Source organism: Camponotus floridanus, unplaced genomic scaffold (genome assembly GCF_003227725.1).
Source record: "Camponotus floridanus strain SB8 unplaced genomic scaffold, Cflo_v7.5 scaffold15, whole genome shotgun sequence".
NCBI lineage: Eukaryota > Metazoa > Arthropoda > Insecta > Hymenoptera > Formicidae > Camponotus > Camponotus floridanus.
In genome coordinates this window covers 666,821-687,511 of record NW_020229270.1, presented here as the reverse complement: position 1 = coordinate 687,511, position 20,691 = coordinate 666,821, and the positions used below count along the sequence as shown (strand labels likewise).

The following is a 20,691-nucleotide window of genomic DNA, read 5'->3' as shown; positions in this document are numbered from 1 at the left end:
AATTAATTAAAGCGTCGAGCGATTCCGGACATTTCAACCTCTCGCGCTGCATTTCGATCTTATTATCCGTATCGGCTTATCACACGATTATAAATATCGATGCTACGAGAAACTCTGTAGGAGGTAGGTACAGTTTCGTAAAAGTCAACTCGGCAGGCAGACGATATTAATGAATATCAACGTTAATTAATCTCGCTCGTGCGATCTGCATTATGAAAGACCGAATAATCGTAGCGATAAACCAATCGATCGATACTTGTTCAATTAGTCGCACGTTAGCATATTATGGAAATATGCCTCTTTTTCGGTGTACATATAATTGGAAAATGTATTTACGCAATTGACGAGATTAATTGTGAAGTAGTTAATTGCTCCGTTGCATATGCACATCGATAATTTTTGCAAATCATTTTCAATTAATACGTTGATATAATTTTCTCTGACGAACTTAGCAAAGGTGATACACTTTAATACGCTTTCGTCAGTAAACGTATGAATTAATCAGTGCGCATTAATATTTGCAGATATTAATGCACATTGATATCTTCGCTTACGCTGAGTATTACCGTAATTTTGCGCTTCTACTGTAATTAGTACGTGCGAAATTAGTGGAACAGCTGCAACATTCATTATCACACGCTTCAGGAAAAGCACTCGAGTCGCTTTTGCAAGAAATATATTCTATACATCGCGAAATGCTACGCTCGCGATAATTATACATATTATTGAAAATTATAATTAACTTAATATCTCAGGCGACAATAATTAGTTGTCAATTAAAGGCTGTCCGCCTGTTCGACGACAGGAATATAATCCGTCATTAAAAGAGACATGCAGAGACAATAGCGATGCAGTGGCGACGGTTGTAATAGACGGAGTAATATGTAACGAAGAGTAAGCAAAGCTAAAGCGCGAAATCGTCACCATTACCTGGCCCGATCTCGTCTTCTCTGATGGACGCATGCTAATCGCGACAATCCGTTCCTGTCCGTATTTCGTGGATATAGCACTGCTCATCGAACGCCGATACTATCGGGCCGTACTATCGGGCAATCAACGTTCTCGTTAGCGGCTTGATCGATGTCGCTTTAATTAGAGACAACCGCTTGTCCAGTGCATTCCAAAAATTTCCACTTAAAATTTCCGACTTAATTGCCGCTGCAGTTATGCTCGATTCTCGTCGTTTAGCCTCTGCGCTCGCGAAATAGGAAAAAAATTCAGCAAGAACAATCGACGGCATGAAACAATTGATCCTATAGAGAGAATTCCTAAACCGTACGCATACGTTCAACGTTTCGAATCGCTAAAATGAGCGTACGGTTTTTACGAAATTGGAAAAGAATAGCTAAATAAACGCGTCAATTTCAATTTCGCTTGTCGCATCGTCTTTTTATTGTCTTCCTTTTTTTTTTTGCAACATTACTGAAATAAAATATTTCGCGACCGAGATAATCTTCCTTTGAGAATGTCTCGTGACGAAGGCAGTTTCACGAAGCTACCTCGCGACGGGCAAGCTATTTCGCGACAAAAGATTATCTCGGAAGAACGACGAGAATCCACGATGCGAGAGAGACAGATAAGACGAGATCGCGGCCGCTGGCACAGCTTATGTGAAAGAGAGTCTCGTCGGAGTTTAGGTCAGTCTTCGGGGTCGACGAAAAGGCGCACTCGGGTCACATGATGGCAGTGGAGCAATCAGTTTTGGACGGTACCAGCAAGTGGTCGGCGAAGATCGCTATTACAGGTTTGTGGGCAGCTCGTGCTCGCCGACTCCTAAACTTGGTCTTTGTGCACCTCGTGCGACGAGCGAGCATCGGTATCGGTGCTCGCCCCGATATATGTGCTGCGTTATGCCTACGTATTCTTTCGTCTACGAGTCACCCTTGTGTATATCCCCGTACATATATATCGTATACTTATATTTAATGCGTGTACGCACACAATTTTACACCTTAATATTCTCTCCTTCTTATCGTTATTATCGTTAATATGTACCTTGCATCGTCAGATCTGGCGATAATGACACTTGGCTCTTGATGGCTACCGCGCGTGGCTGTGTTGTATTGATTGCCATGAACGTACCAACATTATACAGTGACTGACCGTCCCATTATGTAATTCCATTATTAAACGTCGTTTGACCATCGTGCGACAACGCGAACGTTACGAAGAGGGCTGCTCTTGTGCTCGAGCTAATCGCTCGTATAAACTTGTCTACCTCTATCGCTATTGTTTCCCTTAACTTCTTTATATCAGTCGGGATATAAATCGCACAATTTAACTGTCTCGCGAGCTTACGTAGAGTCACGATGGACGAGCTACTTTCGTATATCCTCCTCTGGAAGCACCTTGACTTACATCCCGTTTAACAGATATTAAACTTACTACATGTGTGTGCGCGTATATGCTATGCTGCTGTTTTACATGTGCGTGTATGTGTGTGCGTGCGTGTGTGTGTGTGTATTGCGTTTTTTTTTTTTACGATTTTACATTTGTTCGCTGGATGTAACGATATTGCGCGTCCTGACTGTTAGTGTTCAACATCATTAATTGGACATTACCTGATATTCGCTTCTTTCTTTTCCCTATCAGAGTACCTGTTCTTTTCCTTTTTTTTCTCAACTGTACTTCTCTCCCCTTCAATTTCGTGCCAATTTCCCAGCTGTCGTCGTTGCAACCGGTCTCTTTCTCAACGAAATCGAGTTTGCGAGCAGTTCTCGCCTCATTCGTGCGCTCTCAGCGATTTGCAGGAACTTTTCTTCCTCAGGTAGAGAGCGCGGAAATTCGTGTTTCAAATGAAATCTCTCGCGAATCGGTCCGAATGGTTTTTCCAGAAACAACAGCTCGATTACATAGTTCGATAGTGCAGTGAAATGCTTCTCAAAATGCTCGAAATATAACTCGGACAGCCAGTTTGCTTTCTATTAACGGATATTAGAGATCGTATATAACCCACGTATACCGTTTCGTATACAATCCAGTATTCGCACGTTATTCTGATTCCGCATCAACATGAAGATGTATGAATTTTCACAGTGTTAGATGCACGTGCATACATTTATCTACGTGTTGTGCGGTTGTGTTAGCCAGGTATCGCTCTTCTCTCTTCATTGAGAATTCAATCCAAAGTCCATTAAGGTCACGTGGCAACTTGTGGCGGCAAGTATGTGCCGTTGCCATTGTTTAAGGTAAACTGTCTCGGCCTGACTATAATCGTCGAGCTCCCATGAACGCGAATCCCTGACCGATAAGCCAATATCACACGCAACGTCTATCGAAAGCAATTTACATCAACCACCTGTAATTTTACAGGTATATCGAACACGCGTTTTCTTTTCCTGCGTTCTGCTGCGAGTTGATAGTGGAAGCATCGATCATCGTCTTGATCGACACATTATTCCAGCTTTTGGATCGAAGCGTTTTCGAAAGAGAAGTCTCGCGTGTCGAAGATAAGGAATATGGATTCATCTTTATTCTTAATTCTTCTTTGTTGAATATAAGTTAAGTTTGCCTTCGTGAATACAATCAATTTGACGATTTGCATTTGCACTATATTAGGATGGGTCACGATTCAAAAATAAGAGATAAATATATTCATCTTGACATACATCTCGAGAAATAAATTGCGTTTATGAATTATAGATGGGGCAAAGTTTGCCAGACGTACGGCAAGAATGGATCGATACATTCTATGAAAGTCTAGTATAGTTTCTTCATTTAAAAGTAGCCTCATAAAGTTATTACGAAAAAGTACCGTATCAAGTTAGTATCGTTTATCTACTTCTCGTAAACAAACAGTGTGCTGTATCGATTCCGCGATTTCTCTTCCACGGGCTATTACGGCAGGAAATATATTGCACGAGAAAAGTACACGATTGTGGAAAAAGTAACCTGACCGAAATAACAGCGCGAGCGGAGGTACACATTTGGCCTTTTTTTGTATTCATCATTTCTATTCCACATGGTAACGCGTCCCCGAGTCCATTGTGTTTCCGAATCAAAGAAAAACACGAATCTTTTCTTTCATTCATCTCATACTATTGGGAATAGAAGAAACATAAGTATATATAAGTATATATAGTCTCTTACAACGTATTCGGTGTACTTTACGGAGAAAAGTTTGACGACATTGATCGATAGTCGTAATTCAAAAGAGAGTTTTGCTCCATCAATTCTTTCCATATTTGAAGACGCTCGGGAGAAAGTCAAATTTTACCTTCGTCTTTTAAAATAATAATCTGCCTACAAAATTACACTTTAATGTTTTTATAATTTTTCATAAAGTTTTAATTCTCTCTTTTTCTCTTTCAATGTAGAGTCTTTATTCACGAGTAAAAAGTATTCAGCATTATTTTTCCATGAAAAAGAATAAAATTAGATTTTTCCGAACTGTACAGACAGCGAAAATATATCTATTTTTAATTAAATTATATATAATATATATAATTAATATATATATTATATAATATATAAATTATATAATATAACATATAATATATAATATATAAATATTTATAGCCAAACCTATTTGATATCTTTATAACAACTCATAGAGCGATAGCGCGTTGCATTTATAAAATTGTTTGTGTTCATCTTCGTGAAATGATTACTACCGCGAAGAAACCAACGGAAGTCCCATATTGGCGATGCGCCACATAAATCGAGCAACAAGTTTTCTTAAGCGATAGACGCATCGCCTCGATCAGCTCTTTATACGAGGCGATTAACTTTATGATGGTAGATTGTTAACAGGTGGCATGACAACATTCGTTACCAGATTTGCACGCTCGTGACGTGACAACATGTATATCATCGATCGATTTTTCTCGCATGTTCGCACGTTTTGGGCGGATATTTGGATAGAATTTCAATGGTTTTCTGTTGATCAACTTGATTCAATTTTGTTTCTTCTACCCTGTATTCTTCTTAATATCGTCTTCTTCGATGTAAATGAAGTCAACTGATTCTGACGATTTAATTTCAAGAAATAAAGGTCTCCCTTTTCTGATCATCATCTCATATTTAGTTGTCGAATATATAAATCGTATAGAAATCCTTATAGAATTTCCGGCTTGTGTGTCGGGAACTTGCGAGGAATACATTGAGAAAGAAATGGAAAAGAGACAGTTTTCAAAGCTACTCCATCTCGGATTGAGGCGCGGATTTGAAACACACATCTCGCTTTGCTTTCACACGAGATACACAGGTGCCGAGATGTACTCATATTTCGGATTAATCTCCGGGAAAAATACTACCTAGTGTCCTGGCTGCGCGAATGCGTTCCCGCTAGTATAGCTGAGCTGCTGATTATGACTGCCGCCGCTGTTGCTGCTGCTACTGTTGCTGTTGCTGCTGCTGCTGGATGGCTGTTGGGTAATTACGGACGATCCCCCGCCTCGCAACGATTCCACGTCCTTCGGTGGCCTCTGTAAGACGTACACCTTCTGATCGTCTCGAAGATGTCCCATCTTGGGAGGATTCTCTTCTTCGAGCGGTCTTTAAAGAGCGTGAAATAACGACGGCACAAAAGAGGGTACGAGAGGTTGTCGAAGGACGATCCGATGACGAGGACATTGTCTTCTTTTCAGCACAACGTTTTCAGTGGACCCGGATACACATATAGACAGTCTCGAGCAGGCCGAACAGATCGTCCTTGAAGGCACCAGCAAGTGGTCCTGCAAGATCGCTATCACAGGTGACACGATACTGATACCTTTAGAACGTTTTTAATCATCATTCACCACAATCTCAATAACGAATCACTCAATTCTTCTATAATCACACACGCTTGAGACACACAATTACACGAAAACAATTAGTGAAGTTTTATGAACTAGGCTGTAACATTTACTTCTCTTTTGTAAAAAATAATTACTCTCTCTCTTCTCTTCTCTGAATCACGAGATACTAAATTTTCTAATCGCCGAAATATATCGGGATGTGTGATGACCAAGGATTTACGATCGCTGATAGATTCTCGGATGAACTTGAAATGAAAGTTCGCCTCTCGCAGAAACATGAGTGCAGATTCATCCGTCAATCCGTAATCGAGAGCAGAAGCGGGGACATTATGCATCTTGCGCGCGGTTCGTCAAGCACGGTCTCACATATCTCGATTTTCCATCACTGTATTCTCGTACACACAACTTTCGCGATCCAAGAGCAAACACGAAAGATCTATGTCACAAAGCACTATCGGGGTGATAACGGATCGTGATATATGATGCACGACGCCGCATACTCCTTCGCGTACTCGCAGTTGTGCACCATCGTGCTTGTGTATTGTATACGATCGATGCACTTCCGTCCGGTACGAAGTCGAACCTCTCGAGGATCGATCGATCGAGCGACATAAACCTGAATCTCCGAGTCGTCGTCTGTATCTGTGGGCGTTCTCTCTCTTTTTCGCCAAGTTTCGAAATATATTAAAGTTGAACAACGCTATTCGCTATTGTATCCTCGCCACGCTCTTGTTGTTACAAGGAAAACTAAGGCAATTTGCGTCAAGTTCCGCCGGTTGGTGGGTCGAAACGCATAATACGACGCTCCGTCATCGTTGTCGGTTTTAACGAAGCGATTTCAATGTATCTGGGAAGTATCTCGTATGCATTTCTAGGACGGCGTTGTATCGAATCGGTAAATATAACGGACATATACGCCATCCCCAGGAATAACTGAAAATTACCTCCGACCGTGCAACGTGCGTTACCTTTGACAGCGGGGACTTTTAATTCTTTCGATTTTCATCAGACCGTCCCGTTGCCGTACGTCAATAAAAATGCCAAGCGCCGAGGCGTGTAATAACTTTGCACGATATTACAAGGATAGCACGTATGTCATAGAAAATTACACTTCCCCGTTTGAAATTGCAATCGCGGTGCACGGCCGCGAACGACGTGGCAGACGGGAAACTGCATATGTATGCGCTCCTTCTCGGAGGAGATCGATAGTTCAACGTGCAGACAAGTATGATAGCCGTGCTCAGCCTCCTCGGCTCATTCACGTCGCCCTATGAATACATGTATTTTTTTATCTACTCGAAAAGTGCATAAAAGAATACAATCGAGGACGAGAGCACATTTCTTATTAACCGAGAAATACTGAAGAGTTCTCGTCGAATATGATATTATTCCATCCCTTTATCGCAAGAAGATACTATCGATTCTCTCAGCTCGTTTATCTAATATTTTAAGCATGCAAATGTAGCAGAGAATGCCAATGTATCCGAATTGACAGCCAGTAATAAGGATACAGTCGAAATACGATCAGGGATACGTCACGTTGGAGAACGCACAAGAATAAAAGGACTTGACGGAAAAGAGAAGGGATTTCCCATAGGATTTTATTCCTTTTCCTTCTATCGTTTTCACGAAAGCACTGCCAATAGTGAAATCTGCGAATAAAGTTCTCTCTTCGAGACGTGAGCTCTCGCTGCAAATTCGTGTTTCGTGTTTTGAGTTAAAGAAACTTAGTGCGAAACTCTCGACAATCCGGTTGTTTCAAATAATCGAAATCCTCGCTAATGCTTGAGTGAAGAATACAGGTACATTTTTTATACATCTCATTATCACTCAAATATCATCTAAAATATCGATAATGAAAACTATAATATGCGTACTTCTCCTCGTGTTATTCGAAGCTGAACGAAAAATTGCTAATGAGAAAAAAGACAAAGAGTCTTAAATGAGTCGTGTGAAATTTATAAATTGCATTTCACGCATCTAACATAATGCACGAGTCGGACGAACGCCAAGAGAGAAAGACACTTCATTATTTACGATCAGCTGGAAAGACGAACGAGAATATTTGCGCGCAGAGCGCATTCCGACGAAGGAAAGTCGATAAACAAAGTCAGTATAGTGAATTGCAACGAAACTTTTTTACCTTTCAAAAGCTCCTGGAAATATCCAGCGGCGCTCTCCTAGTTTGCCGTTAACGGCGGAAATAGCGTAAAAAAGAGAGGTCGGAGGAATGAAAAAAAGAGGCTACAGTTGTCCCGGTTGAAACGGAGTAAGTAAATAGGACATATAGCATGAAAAAAAGAAAATCAGCGGAATGGTTTGCTTTAAACGTGACGTCTTCTTTCCAACCATTTTATTCCTTCCATCGTGAGCGTTTCCTTCCTCGCGCCTTTATATACTCCGGCACACTCTTAAATACGCGAAGAGAGATTTTAAATAATGAAAGAAGCAAGAGAGAGAGAAAATTGAGAAATTTCCGAGGTCGAAGTTATTTCCGATATTATGAGTTACTGTCGTCAATTAGTGGTTACCTGACTGTATCTATTTGCGATTTTTATTTCCATAAAAGAATTATATCAAGAAAAAAGAAACAGCACGATTTTATTCTCGAAGTTAAATGTACATTTTACGTAGGAATCAAGTGCTACTTTCAACCGTTGGAATGAATAAGGATCGAAATTTAAATATACCGAGAAATGAAACTGGATCAATCTCCTTTTGTACATGGAATGCTAGTTCCCCTCGATGTTTCATACGCGAATTTGAGAATAATCTAATTTTGAACGAGCGCTCTTTAGCAAGTTAACGGCCACCACATGGACGAGATGGAAGGAAATGAAGGGCCGAACGGGGGCGCGAATTGTGGTGAAAGAGATAGAACACATGTAACAGTCGGCGCCACTTCCTCTTCCGCTCTAGTAATCAAATCTCTTGACTCACTGGGCGCGAATTAAAATGGCTACGATCTGGCGAGATACCGGCCGCAGATTGCGTTATGGAGGACGAAAAGGGAGAAGCGAAAAGGATCGTGTCCGCTAGAGAAAATTCCTTCTTTTGCAAGAAAGAGAGAGAGAGAAAGATGATGATAAAAAGGGCGATACATGAGCGCATAATCATCGGAGTACACGCATCGCCGCAGTGTGATCAATTAAAAATTAATTAAGTTCGCAGCTGCAAAGACACACGTTAAATTCGCGTTTCACACGAGATTGGATTCGTGTGCGCCGAGTGTCGTTCAACACGTAGAATCGATATGCGTTGATAACGATCAACCTCGTAACGCACACGCAAACGAGAAATTATACGTTCGATGCCGATGACAAGTGCGATATTCTGCATTGTATCGCGGTCAGCTGACGTTTCCTTTTTCGAAATCGGATCATGACGCAACGCGAGACATATTGTATCCTTGACCGTTTTCGATCTTAAAAATTATATTTGCAAGAATTTCCTATCAAAACGGGTCACATAGAATCCAGTTGCGACACGACGACATGTAAAATATGTATAACATATTCATCCCATTAATATCGTGTCGTTTAATAACAGGAAATTTTCGACGTTCGAAGCGTTCGGAACGTGTTTTCCGTTCAGAATTATCCGATTTACAGAAAATCGTCTTATATATCGCGTGCAAATTCGAACGAATCGAGTAATTAATCGTTATGCGATTATATTTAATATGCGATATAATATTCTCGCAATGCGTACCTATTAAATTAATGAGGTTGCAGCATCCGTCTACGTCAGGGAAGTGTACATACACATTATTGTGCACGACCAGAGAGCGTAAAGTTCTGTTGCGCAAATTACAACACACACACATAGACACACAGACAACCCAGACGCGCTTACATACGCGCCGAGACTCTTGACATCTCTCACGAAGTGGATTGTGGCGATGACTCGATGATTAATGAGATTAGGTATGAAATCGACATTCATCGAGGGGGCAGGGAGCATCGACGATCGTCCCCGCTGCATTCGGCGATGCGAATCGCAAAGAGTTAGTAGCATGGGCATGTGATGTCCGTCGATCCAAATCGGAGCACGTATACAACTAATATATATGTGATATATCACAAATACTTATATATATATATATATATATTTATTTACCTTATGAATATTCCCTTTATGTCTGCAACACATACGTCTATATGTAATTGTACGTATATACATACATGCATACATATATATAATATAAAATGATATGTATATAATGATGTATGATGTATATAATTCACGCCGAGCTTTTGCACGCTTTTAAGATGGCTGTCTATAAAGGATATCGAGTGTCCAGTCCAAATAAATGTTGAGCCTTTGCATGCATTTTCACATGATGTATATATATAATTATTTATAACGACACGAGATGAAAATTAAAGAAGATATTTTCCACATAATTTTGCGAAAACGTCAATCGTAAGACTCGCTACCTCATTAATTTGTTACCCGTGTGTACGCATATTTTTGCTCAATTTTCATTCATCGCAAATTTCTCTTCATTTTACAAAATAAAGTCGAGTATTTTAATTGCGAGTCTGAAGAGTTTTGCAAAATGAGCGATTTAATAAAGAAGATACAATGGATCGACTGTTCTCAATTCCTTGAATATTTCGCGATAAAAGTCCTGCGGGACTCGCTACGTTTTTAAACTACCTGTTTTTAATTAAATTCTCACATAAAGCAGAGTCATATTTATTCATACAGCACGTGTGAATAGATGAATATGAAACGTTTGAAAAAAAAATTTCTTCCAGAGCCCGCTGTCCATTATCCATAAATGCTGGAAGACTTATATCGATGATGACAAATCGAAACAATTCGTAAATCTATGTATTATTGCATTGATATCCGAGAATAATACAAGAAAAAATATAAACTTTAATTCTTTCATAAAAATTTATAATTATTAAAGAAATTCTCGAAAATTATTATTAAATAATATTAATAAATATTAAATTATTAAATAATATTAATAAATATTATAAAAATAAATAATAAGAATAAGAATAAAAATAATAATAATAAATGTAATTTATCTGAAATAATAAACGCGAAAAAGAGATCGAGACAGATAAAAATTAAGAATGAAATAACACTGAGATAGAGGACGTGTATAAAATCCCCGTAAATCAGAATCGGGACGGGACAGTAAAATTTCATTACTTCGCATATGGTGATGCGCGGCCCCGATTTCCTGAACCATAACCACGCGTTTGTGGCCGATCATTCTGATATTCCTGGAACGATGAGTTGATTTCCCGTCGACGAACGACGAGCCCGCAGGATAAATCGTAATCCTGGCTGCTCGTACTTCTTATCGTACTTCTTATAAGTGTGCGAATCTCTGCGAATCTCGCGTCGCTTCTCGAATTCAAGATCTTATACGATACTTTTATCGTCAATGCGATTTTTTATTTCCGATATGACTTTCTCGCGATTGCACGGAAAAAAATATAGTTCCATAAATATAGTTCCATAAAAATATACGGAAATTATATGCATATCTGTTTGTATTGCTACACGCGAGGCTATTGCGTTTGATTACAAATGGAAATGCGAAGTTACAAGTTTGTTTTGTTGACAATATTTTTTGTAAAGCCATGTGAACAGATGTTCCGACGGATATTCGGAATTCTGTGTTAGCTTTATTGGATTAAAGCTCCGCAGCCGCGTTCTTGGATACTGGCCAGCTGGCAAACTTCGATCCTAATGTTTTCATTCGATTGTCTCGTAATAATCGCATTATATATGCCGCAAAATTGGAATTCTTTACGTTTCCGCAATTGAAAAAATCTCTCACGTGTGAATTCTTTAGGCACTTTAGTCTAGTAAGTAATAAATCTGATCGCATTCTTCTTCCGCGTCCCTAGTGATCAGCGCCCAGGGATTAATCGCCAAAGATAAGAGTGGCACATCCGATCCATACGTGACGGTCCAAGTTGGCAAAGTGAAGAAACGTACGAGGACTATGCCTCGAGAGTTAAATCCAGTATGGCATGAGAAGTTCTACTTGTAAGTAATTTTAACAAGTTTCTTCGTCACGCTCGCAGAATATGTAATTTTCTCAAATTTTACTGTAAATTTCCCTAACTTTTCGCGTGACGTCAATTGTCATATTTTCTTCGTACATACTTATTACTCTATATGTACATTATATGTTTACATGTTTACTACCTCAAATATACTTGCTGAAAACACAAGATAACATTTATATAAACGTTAATCATAACGTATGATGATATTTGTTAAACATTAATCATAACGTATGATGATATTTTCATCAGTAAATCACTAATCATTTAAATATTCGAGAGAGAACTCTTCTTTCATTTTCAAAACAATATAAATTAAAGAAAAGAGCAAGGTAAAGCGAGCGAGGATCGATTATCAGCCACCATAAAAACCACCAAATTGTTTACAGCGAGTGCCACAATTCGTCTGATCGGATCAAGGTCCGAGTGTGGGATGAAGATAACGACCTGAAGTCGAAGCTGAGGCAAAAGTTGACGAGGGAGAGCGACGACTTCCTCGGGCAGACCATCATCGAGGTCCGGACACTCAGCGGCGAGATGGACGTCTGGTACAATCTGGAGAAGAGGACGGACAAGAGCGCGGTGTCGGGCGCGATTCGACTGCACATCAGCGTCGAGATAAAGGGCGAGGAGAAGGTGGCACCTTATCACGTGCAATATACCTGTCTGCACGAGAACCTCTTCCACAGCCTGTGCGAGGAGAACGGCGGTATGGTGACTCTGCCACAGGCGAAGGGCGACGATGCCTGGAAGGTCTACTTCGATCCTCCCGGCGAGGAGCTCGTTGACGAGTTTGCCATGCGTTACGGCATCGAGAGCATCTACCAGGCGATGACGTGAGTGCCGCTAAAAAATCACTCGCCCCACAATTAATATTTATTAATATTTTCGTTATCATCTCGGAATATTTTTTCAAACGGCAAATTTGAATATCTGACTAAACAACTTTTATTCTCGTTATTAAAATTGAGATTAAAACTAGAAAAGAAATAATTGGAATAATAATTGGAATTGAAATTGCATATTATATATTTACTTGTGTGAGATTAAAACAGGCAGTGATTTTTTTATTACTTCGAAACTAAAACACATTTTGAATATTTCTAATTTATCGTTATTGCAGTAGTGTAATAAAACATTACAGCAACATTAGATATGCATTAAATTTTCTTGTATAACAATTTTTCCGACAGGCACCTTTTCAATCTTCTCTTGAAGAGGTAATCTTTCCATAATGTTATATTTAATTGTAATTAAAATACAGGCAATATAGGCGATAGAGCTTTGAGGTAATTATCGTAGCTTCGATCGAGACGATCGATTTTTTAATGCGATTTTGGTTCCACATCGTGAACTCGACCTCGTATTTTCCAGGCACTTCCACTGCCTCTCAACCAAGTACCTGTGTCCAGGTGTGCCGGCCGTTATGTCGACTCTCCTGGCAAACATAAACGCGTACTATGCCCACACGACCGCTAGTCCGGCTGTGTCGGCCAGTGATAGATTCGCCGCCAGTAACTTCGGGGTGAGTGCCGGATGTTGAAGGTTGCGCCGTGGTGCGTGGTAGGTCGAAAATGGTTCGAGCATGGTAGGTAGGAAAGTGAGGAATGGCTGATGCTTGGACTGCGAGTAGCGAGAAATACTCTTGCAATTTCCTGCCAACCAGCGCAATACGTTATCCCGAGTTGTGCGTCTCGTATTCTAGACACTTGTGCAAGGATGCGAATCTATTTCCACCTCTATCAATTACGTTCTCCAGGTCACGAATAAGGGATCAGCTGACGCGAATATTCAAATAATTACTTTGCGAACTTTCGAAAGGGATTAAGCGACATATACCCGGCAGCGCCAAGTCACTTCGAGTAAAATTGAAATCTCTTGGCAAAATTGGACATTTAGCGGATTAGAATAGATTCGTCTTTCAAAAGAGCTTGACTTTTCGTTATAAATTGTGGGACGATAAAATTTAAGTATATAACAAAGTTTAAATATTTGTAGAGAATCTAAAGATAAAAGATCTACAAGATCTTCTTATTATAAATTGGGATTTCTTTGATTGGGATTTCTTTTATTCGGATTAAAGTTTCAAGATTCTATTTATGATTGCATTTTTTTATTTTATTGCTCTCTTTTCTAGAGGTCTACTCTTTTCTTAGAGGAAAATTACATGTTAGTTAATTAAGATTTTAATTATGATTTCCTTCGACCGCATTTCATTTTTTCCATGTAGATTTTACTGGGTAATAGTCAAGATTGGCCAAATGGATTTTCCTAGCGTGAATAGAGAATATGGAAATTTTTTCGCGAACTTTTTTCGGACTATAAATCGACGTTTTTTCGTGCCTTGTAAAACAGCGAACGGTATGTGAGCCTAAATTTCGCATAAAATTTAAATTCGCGAATTTCTTAATTCCGGGAGAGAACGAGTGTTTTTTATATTCCTGAATTATGCATGATATTCTCCCTTCCGAAAATATTACGGCGGAATTTTTCACGTCCGAAGAATTCGCCGCGGTTGAAAGTTTCGGACATCGAGATAACCGAGACTCGAGAGAGCCTTCACAAAACACGTAGCTACTTTGCATTGGCAAAAAGCTATCGGAATAAAATATAAAAAAAGTCGACGTCAACGTATTTGTTTGAGAAAAAGAAAAATTTATCGCAACTAAATTATATTAATTGGAAACCCGCTCTTAAATGGATTATCTTCTCGTTGTAGAAAGAGAAATTCGTCAAGCTACTGGACCAGCTGCACAACTCTCTCAGGATCGACCTATCAATGTATAGGAACAATTTCCCGGCCTCAAGCCAAGAGAAACTAATGGATTTAAAGAGCACCGTGGATCTGCTGACGAGTATCACGTTCTTCCGTATGAAAGTCCAGGAACTGTCGAGTCCGCCGCGGGCCAGCACCGTCGTCAAGGACTGCGTGAAGGCATGCCTGCGATCGACCTATCAGTTCCTCTTCGAGAACTGTTACGACCTGTACAATCGGGAGTTCCAGGCGGACCCGAACGAGGCGAAGAGGGACTCGGACGATCACGGGCCGCGGCTGGACTCGCTCGACTTCTGGCACAAGCTGATCGCCTTGATAGTCTCGGTGATCGAGGAGGACAAGAACAGCTATGCGCCCGTGTTGAATCAATTCCCTCAGGAGCTCAACATCGGTCAACTGTCGGCGGCCACAATGTGGTCTCTGTTTGCGGTGGACATGAAGTACGCTCTGGAGGAGCACGAGCAGCATAGACTGTGCAAGTCCTCGGCCTACATGAATCTACACTTCAAGGTCAAGTGGCTGCACGCCAATTACGTCAAGGACGTGCCGCCGTACAAGGGCGCCGTGCCGGAATATCCGGCCTGGTTCGAGCCCTTCGTTATGCAATGGCTTAACGAGAACGACGATGTCTCGTTAGAATATCTCCACGGTGCCTTTAGTAGAGATAAAAAGGAAGGCGTAAGTAATATGAATTTTATCTACACGAACATCTTGTCACATATTTATCCGACCTAGAAGCGTTTTTTAATTGGTTCTCTAATTTGCTCCTTACAGTTTCAAAAGAGCAGCGAGCACGTGCTCTTCAGCGTTTCCGTCGTCGACGTCTTCACACAACTGACACAATGCTTCGATGTAGTATCGAAACTCGAGTGTCCAGATCCGGAGATCTGGAAGAGGTACATGAAGAGATTCGCCAAGACCATCGTCAAGGTTCTGGTGGCCTATGCGGATATAGTGAAGAAAGAATTCCCCAGTCATCTGAAGGAAGAACGAATCGTACGTTTTCAAGAATGATATGATCTGCAGAAATTTACGAAGCACGAACTGATTTCATTATAAATCGACTTTATTCCACAGGCATGCATTCTGATGAACAATATCCAACAACTTCGAGTGCAGTTGGAGAAGATGTTCGAGTCGATGGGCGGCGACAAACTCGAGGAAGACGCGGCAAATATATTGAAGGAATTACAACAACAGCTGAACGGCGCGCTGGATGATCTGGCCATGCTCTTCGCGAATAGTCTGGAGCCGCGAATAACAGTTTCTGTTAGAGAGTTGGGAGATCTTTTGTTAGCTATCAAAGGTGGAGGGCAGGTAACTTTGTCGCAGCCAGCTCAAAGAAACAACGTAACTGCAGAAGCTGACGATGTTTTGAGGCCGCTCATGGTCTTACTCGACGGTAGTCTATCTCTGTACGCCGAGTCGTGCGAGAAGACGGTATTGAAGAGGCTATTGAAAGAATTGTGGAAGATAGTTATGAGAATTTTAGAGAAAACCGTCGTTTTACCACCTATGACGGATAAGAGCGTACGTTTATCGCGTTATAATTAAGTTTTTACATTATAATTATAATTAAATCGATAAAGTATTAATAACATGTTTTTATGGTTAATATTTTTCATCTCTTGCAGATGATGTTCAAGAACTTGACAGATAATGCTAAAAATCTCGCTGCTAACGCTAAGATAGAAGATATGTCGAAGTTGTTTAAGAATCACATGGCCGGGAAACCCGATGTGAAAAATGCTCTTAGCGGAGTTATGGTAATAAAAATAAAGTATTTAAATTAGATATATATCTATATGAAATTATGATAATAAAAATAAGTTATTTAAATTACATATATATCTATATTTAAATTTAGGAGTTAAGGTAACAAAAATAAATTATTTAAATTAGATATATATATCTACACGGAATTGTAGTAATAAAAATAAATTATTTATAAATTACATATATATCTATTTAAATTTAAGACAAACTTGTTTTGCAACTATTGTTAATAAGACCTTGTCTCTCCAGGATATCTCCAAGGAAGTGGAAAAGAATCTTTCGCCGAAGCAATGCGCGGTTCTCGACGTCGCCTTAGACACGATTAAACAATACTTCCATGCCGGTGGTAATGGCTTGAAGAAAACATTCCTGGAAAAATCGCCGGAACTGCAGAGCCTCCGTTACGCACTGAGTTTGTACACACAAACAACGGACACCCTCATCAAAACCTTCGTTACCTCGCAAATCAACCAAGGTACATCACTTCGAGTTTATCGTTTGCGTAACAAATTTATATATTATAATATATATTATATTTATATATTATTATAAGCTGTAATAATTATTATTTTTATATGTGTTTTTTTACTACATTGTGAACGCAATCGCGATAAGAGATAATCAGGAAACACTTCGATAGTCAGACAACACAAACGATATATTCTAATAACACATTACATTACACGATCCGTCGCGCGATCAATGCGTAAAGAATCGATATATATCGGCGTATGCGTTTTTTACACTCACATTACGACGTAATGAAAATTGTCGGGACAGTGCCGCTGAACAACGCGTCAACGCTACGTCAGCGTCAGCGTTCGATGAGCAGCGAGAGAGGTGACGAAGGGGAAGGAGCCGAGGGTATGGAAAGCCTCGAGGAACCCCTTCGACAGAGCAAGCCCTCTCTTCGTCGAGAGAGCCGACAAGGTACCCACAGAGCAGACCTTAGTAGGTCGCGGGAGGTGTCAGGAAAGGACTTTTAGGTCGTAGTGAACTGATCGTTGCGTCGAGACGTCTTTCGAGATATGATTTATGTTCTTTGATATCCACATTTTTTTTTCTACTTTCAAGTATCCATTTAATTAGTAAAGAAATAAGTTTCTCTCTTAAAAATTTTACCCTTGTACCGACTTCATTCGTTTGTCGAAGGAAGAAAAATATTTCAAAGATGTCTTGATGTTTCGATAGCTGTGTTAGGAAGCTGTGCTGTTATCACTGCCGCTGCTGCTACTGCCGCCACTCTTGCTGCTACTACTATTACTACTGATAATTTTAGTGATCCACAAAATGTCTCTCTTTCGATGTTTTTTTCAACACGACGCTTTGGACACACACACACATATATATATATACACATATATATGAAAAAAGTCTGTCATTTAACCACTTGATCACCTGTAATCATTTGTACATGATTTTCTTACGAGCGTCATTGTCTAACGCTACATGTCACTTTATTTTTACAATGAAGATTCAAAGGAACGAATATTCTCAAAGAAAGGATAAATCACTCACATTATGGACACTTGTAGCACCCGAATTGAAATTTTACCCGTATTTTTAACTTCAATTTTTTCATATTTTATGCATTTTAGAGGATTTCGATAGGTTTATTTGATATAAGAATGGAACTCTTACTTTATATATTTAATGAACTGACAATTTTTTATTTGAAAATTTAAAAGAGAAACTTTTGACAAAAAACTATAGATTAAATAATTTCAAAAAAAGATAACCGGGCTGTTTAAAATAGATGTTAAATCGAAAATTGAAATGAAAAGTAGAAGAAAAATTTCGATTCGGGATGCACACTAAATTTTCCGAGCTAGAATTCTCCGAACACTATAAATGACTTGTTGCAAAATCAATGAAATCATTTAAAAGTCTATCACACACCGTGTGATAGACGCACACAAAAATTTTACATGGGCTGACTTCGTCTTCTCTGATAATTATGCTGACGAGAATCAACAAGTACCTAAGCTGCTTATTATCAGAGCATGTAATCTGCTCTAGAAATAGAAAATCGAGATTAGATTCTTAGCCTTAGTCTCAAATTGTAGCATCAGATAGAATCAGACGAAGTCCGCGTAGTATATAGATGCATATTCTGGCTTCATGGCATCGTACGCGAACTTAAATTCTGACTATGACTTTTTTAAGTTCCAGATACCGCCGGTTCGGATGAAGGTTCGGTAGGCGAGGTGAGCATCCAGGTGGATCTCTTCACACATCCGGGAACGGGAGAACAGAAAGTCACCGTCAAAGGTACGTTTGCGGTCTCGTCAAATTACTAAAAGCAATCTTATATGCATTTGGCAATCGATAATGCAAATTAAGTGTACTTGTTAATTTATCAATAATACAATGAAAATAAAATTTTTTAGTTGTTGCCGCGAACGATTTGAAGTGGCAATTAGCAACAGGCATGTTTAGACCGTACGTTGAGGTGAATCTGATCGGCCCGCATCTCACTGGCAAGAAGAGAAAACAGTCAACAAAATCAAAGAGCAATAACTGGTCGCCGCAATTCAACGAAAGCTTCGACTTGTAAGCGATGCAATTTTTACACAATTATTGAAAAAGAATTTTGTTGACAAAATTCAACACTTATCTTTGTTCTCAGCATGATCGGTAACGAGCAACAACAGCTGGACTTTTACGAGCTGCATATTTGCGTGAAAGATTATTGCTTCGCGAGGGAGGATAGGCTCGTTGGCGTCGCGGTGATGCAGCTCAAAGACATCGTCGAGGAGGGTTCGTGTGCGTGCTGGCTGTCGCTCGGCAAGCGCATCCAGATGGACGAGACCGGCTGGACGATCCTGCGCATTCTCTCGCAGCGCAACAACGACGAGATCGCCAAGGAGTTCGTGAAGCTCAAGAGCGATATCAGGCAGGAGACACCGCTGCCGAACCCTACCTGAGGAGATGCGGCGCCGCGTTAATAAGCCGACTGCGAAGCGACTCGAGTACTTCGAGCTTGGAAAGAGCTCGAAGAGAGGGAGAAAGAAGAGGAAGAGGAGGAACAGGAGGCCGTCCAAAGGGAGTTAGCATATTCGATGCCTATGGTGCCACGAGCGAACGAAATCTTTCACGACTAATTTCGCGAGAAAGAGAGAGAGAGAGAGAGAGAGAGAGAGAGAAAGAGGGAATGAAAGAAAGATGTAATTCGCGCAATTCACATGACGAAAACGATTATACTCGAAACCTTCCGCCCTTCTCCGCTACGAGACACAATGCCGGGGAGGAACGATCCTAGGCAGCAGGATGCGATTTATCGTGAAATTTCCTCCCTCCGGCTTTCCTCGCACCGCAGAATTCGGTCGAGTTTGGTATTCCTCTCCCTTTTTTACGTCTTACATACATATACATACATACGTACATATATACATATGCACATATATATATATATATACAGAGCTTTAACCCCGTCCCTGGACAGCGACGATGAGCACCGGGAACCACCCACAGATCCCGAACTAGGACGACGAGCTAGGTCAACAATCCCGCGTGGCTCGGCGTTCGTCCGGCATACAATAAGGAAAGAAAAGAGGGGAATTTCTCCCATCCAGATTTACGAAAAGTTAAAAATAATCGAGGAAGAATAGAGCTCGACAGCGACGACGACGACGACGAGAGACGCTTTAATACTATATAAGACATAAGAGACACATCGGACTCTTGTTCGTGCGAATGCCGCAGGTGAGAGAGGGGAGGAAGGGAGGAGAGTGTTCGCGAGACGAGGAAACGCGAAACGTGAAAATAGTGCTGCCAGTATGCAATATATTTGGTAATATTCGTAACGTAAAATAGGACGAGAGAGATTAAAACACCGCGAAAAGGACTGAAATACGGTGTTTTTTCGCACAAAACGCGATGTTACTCTCTCGATCGGACGCGCCGCCGTTCGCCGAAAGACTGACCTCGAGGAGGGAGAAAACGAAGAGGAGACGAAAAGGGCGGATCCAGCGTATGCAGGATTATTGATTATGCAGAACGAAGAGGATCGCAACAAAAAAAAAAATACGAAATTCATAATACACACGTAACACACATACACGCGCTCGCGATACGACCGCGTCGTTTCTAGGCCGTTTGTTCGGGAAGACGAGTTTACTGTAGATACGTGAAAACATTGTTGACGAAAAAAGGTTTTTCTAAATATACAGTTTAAATGTAGCATTGCGTACGACCAAATAGGCACGTCCTGTGACGTCACTCAGCGACGTGCCGTTAGTAATAAAAACAAAAAAAAGTTAGTAAGGCATTGTAATTGTAAAGTAACGTTCTTATTCGTATAAGATTATACCAGAGATGGATCGTCTGACTGCTGCTGATGTTATTGCCGCTGTTG

General features: G+C 40.3%; 1 protein-coding gene across 8 annotated transcripts in view; it reads left to right on the top strand.

Annotated features, from left to right (window-relative positions):
• Nucleotides 1–20,367, top strand: part of LOC105254874 — an 82,331-nt gene extending 61,964 nt beyond the window's left edge. For 2 of the 8 annotated variants that reach the window (XM_025406605.1, XM_025406602.1), the window contains 13 exons: nucleotides 1,638–1,744; nucleotides 11,621–11,762; nucleotides 12,172–12,618; nucleotides 13,157–13,307; nucleotides 14,502–15,236; nucleotides 15,333–15,554; nucleotides 15,636–16,088; nucleotides 16,193–16,324; nucleotides 16,584–16,809; nucleotides 17,115–17,264; nucleotides 18,501–18,605; nucleotides 18,725–18,887; nucleotides 18,964–20,367. In XM_025406605.1, the coding sequence (XP_025262390.1) occupies nucleotides 1,638–1,744; nucleotides 11,621–11,762; nucleotides 12,172–12,618; nucleotides 13,157–13,307; nucleotides 14,502–15,236; nucleotides 15,333–15,554; nucleotides 15,636–16,088; nucleotides 16,193–16,324; nucleotides 16,584–16,809; nucleotides 17,115–17,264; nucleotides 18,501–18,605; nucleotides 18,725–18,887; nucleotides 18,964–19,261 (3,331 nt within the window). In that variant the 3' untranslated portion in view covers nucleotides 19,262–20,367. Of the gene's footprint in view, nucleotides 1–1,637; nucleotides 1,745–5,588; nucleotides 5,696–11,620; nucleotides 11,763–12,171; nucleotides 12,619–13,156; nucleotides 13,308–14,501; nucleotides 15,237–15,332; nucleotides 15,555–15,635; nucleotides 16,089–16,192; nucleotides 16,325–16,583; nucleotides 16,810–17,114; nucleotides 17,265–18,500; nucleotides 18,606–18,724; nucleotides 18,888–18,963 lie in introns of all 8 variants that reach the window. The other 6 variants (XM_025406608.1, XM_025406606.1, XM_025406603.1 and 3 more) reach the window with 5 other exon arrangements.
• Nucleotides 20,368–20,691: the final 324 nt, after the last annotated feature.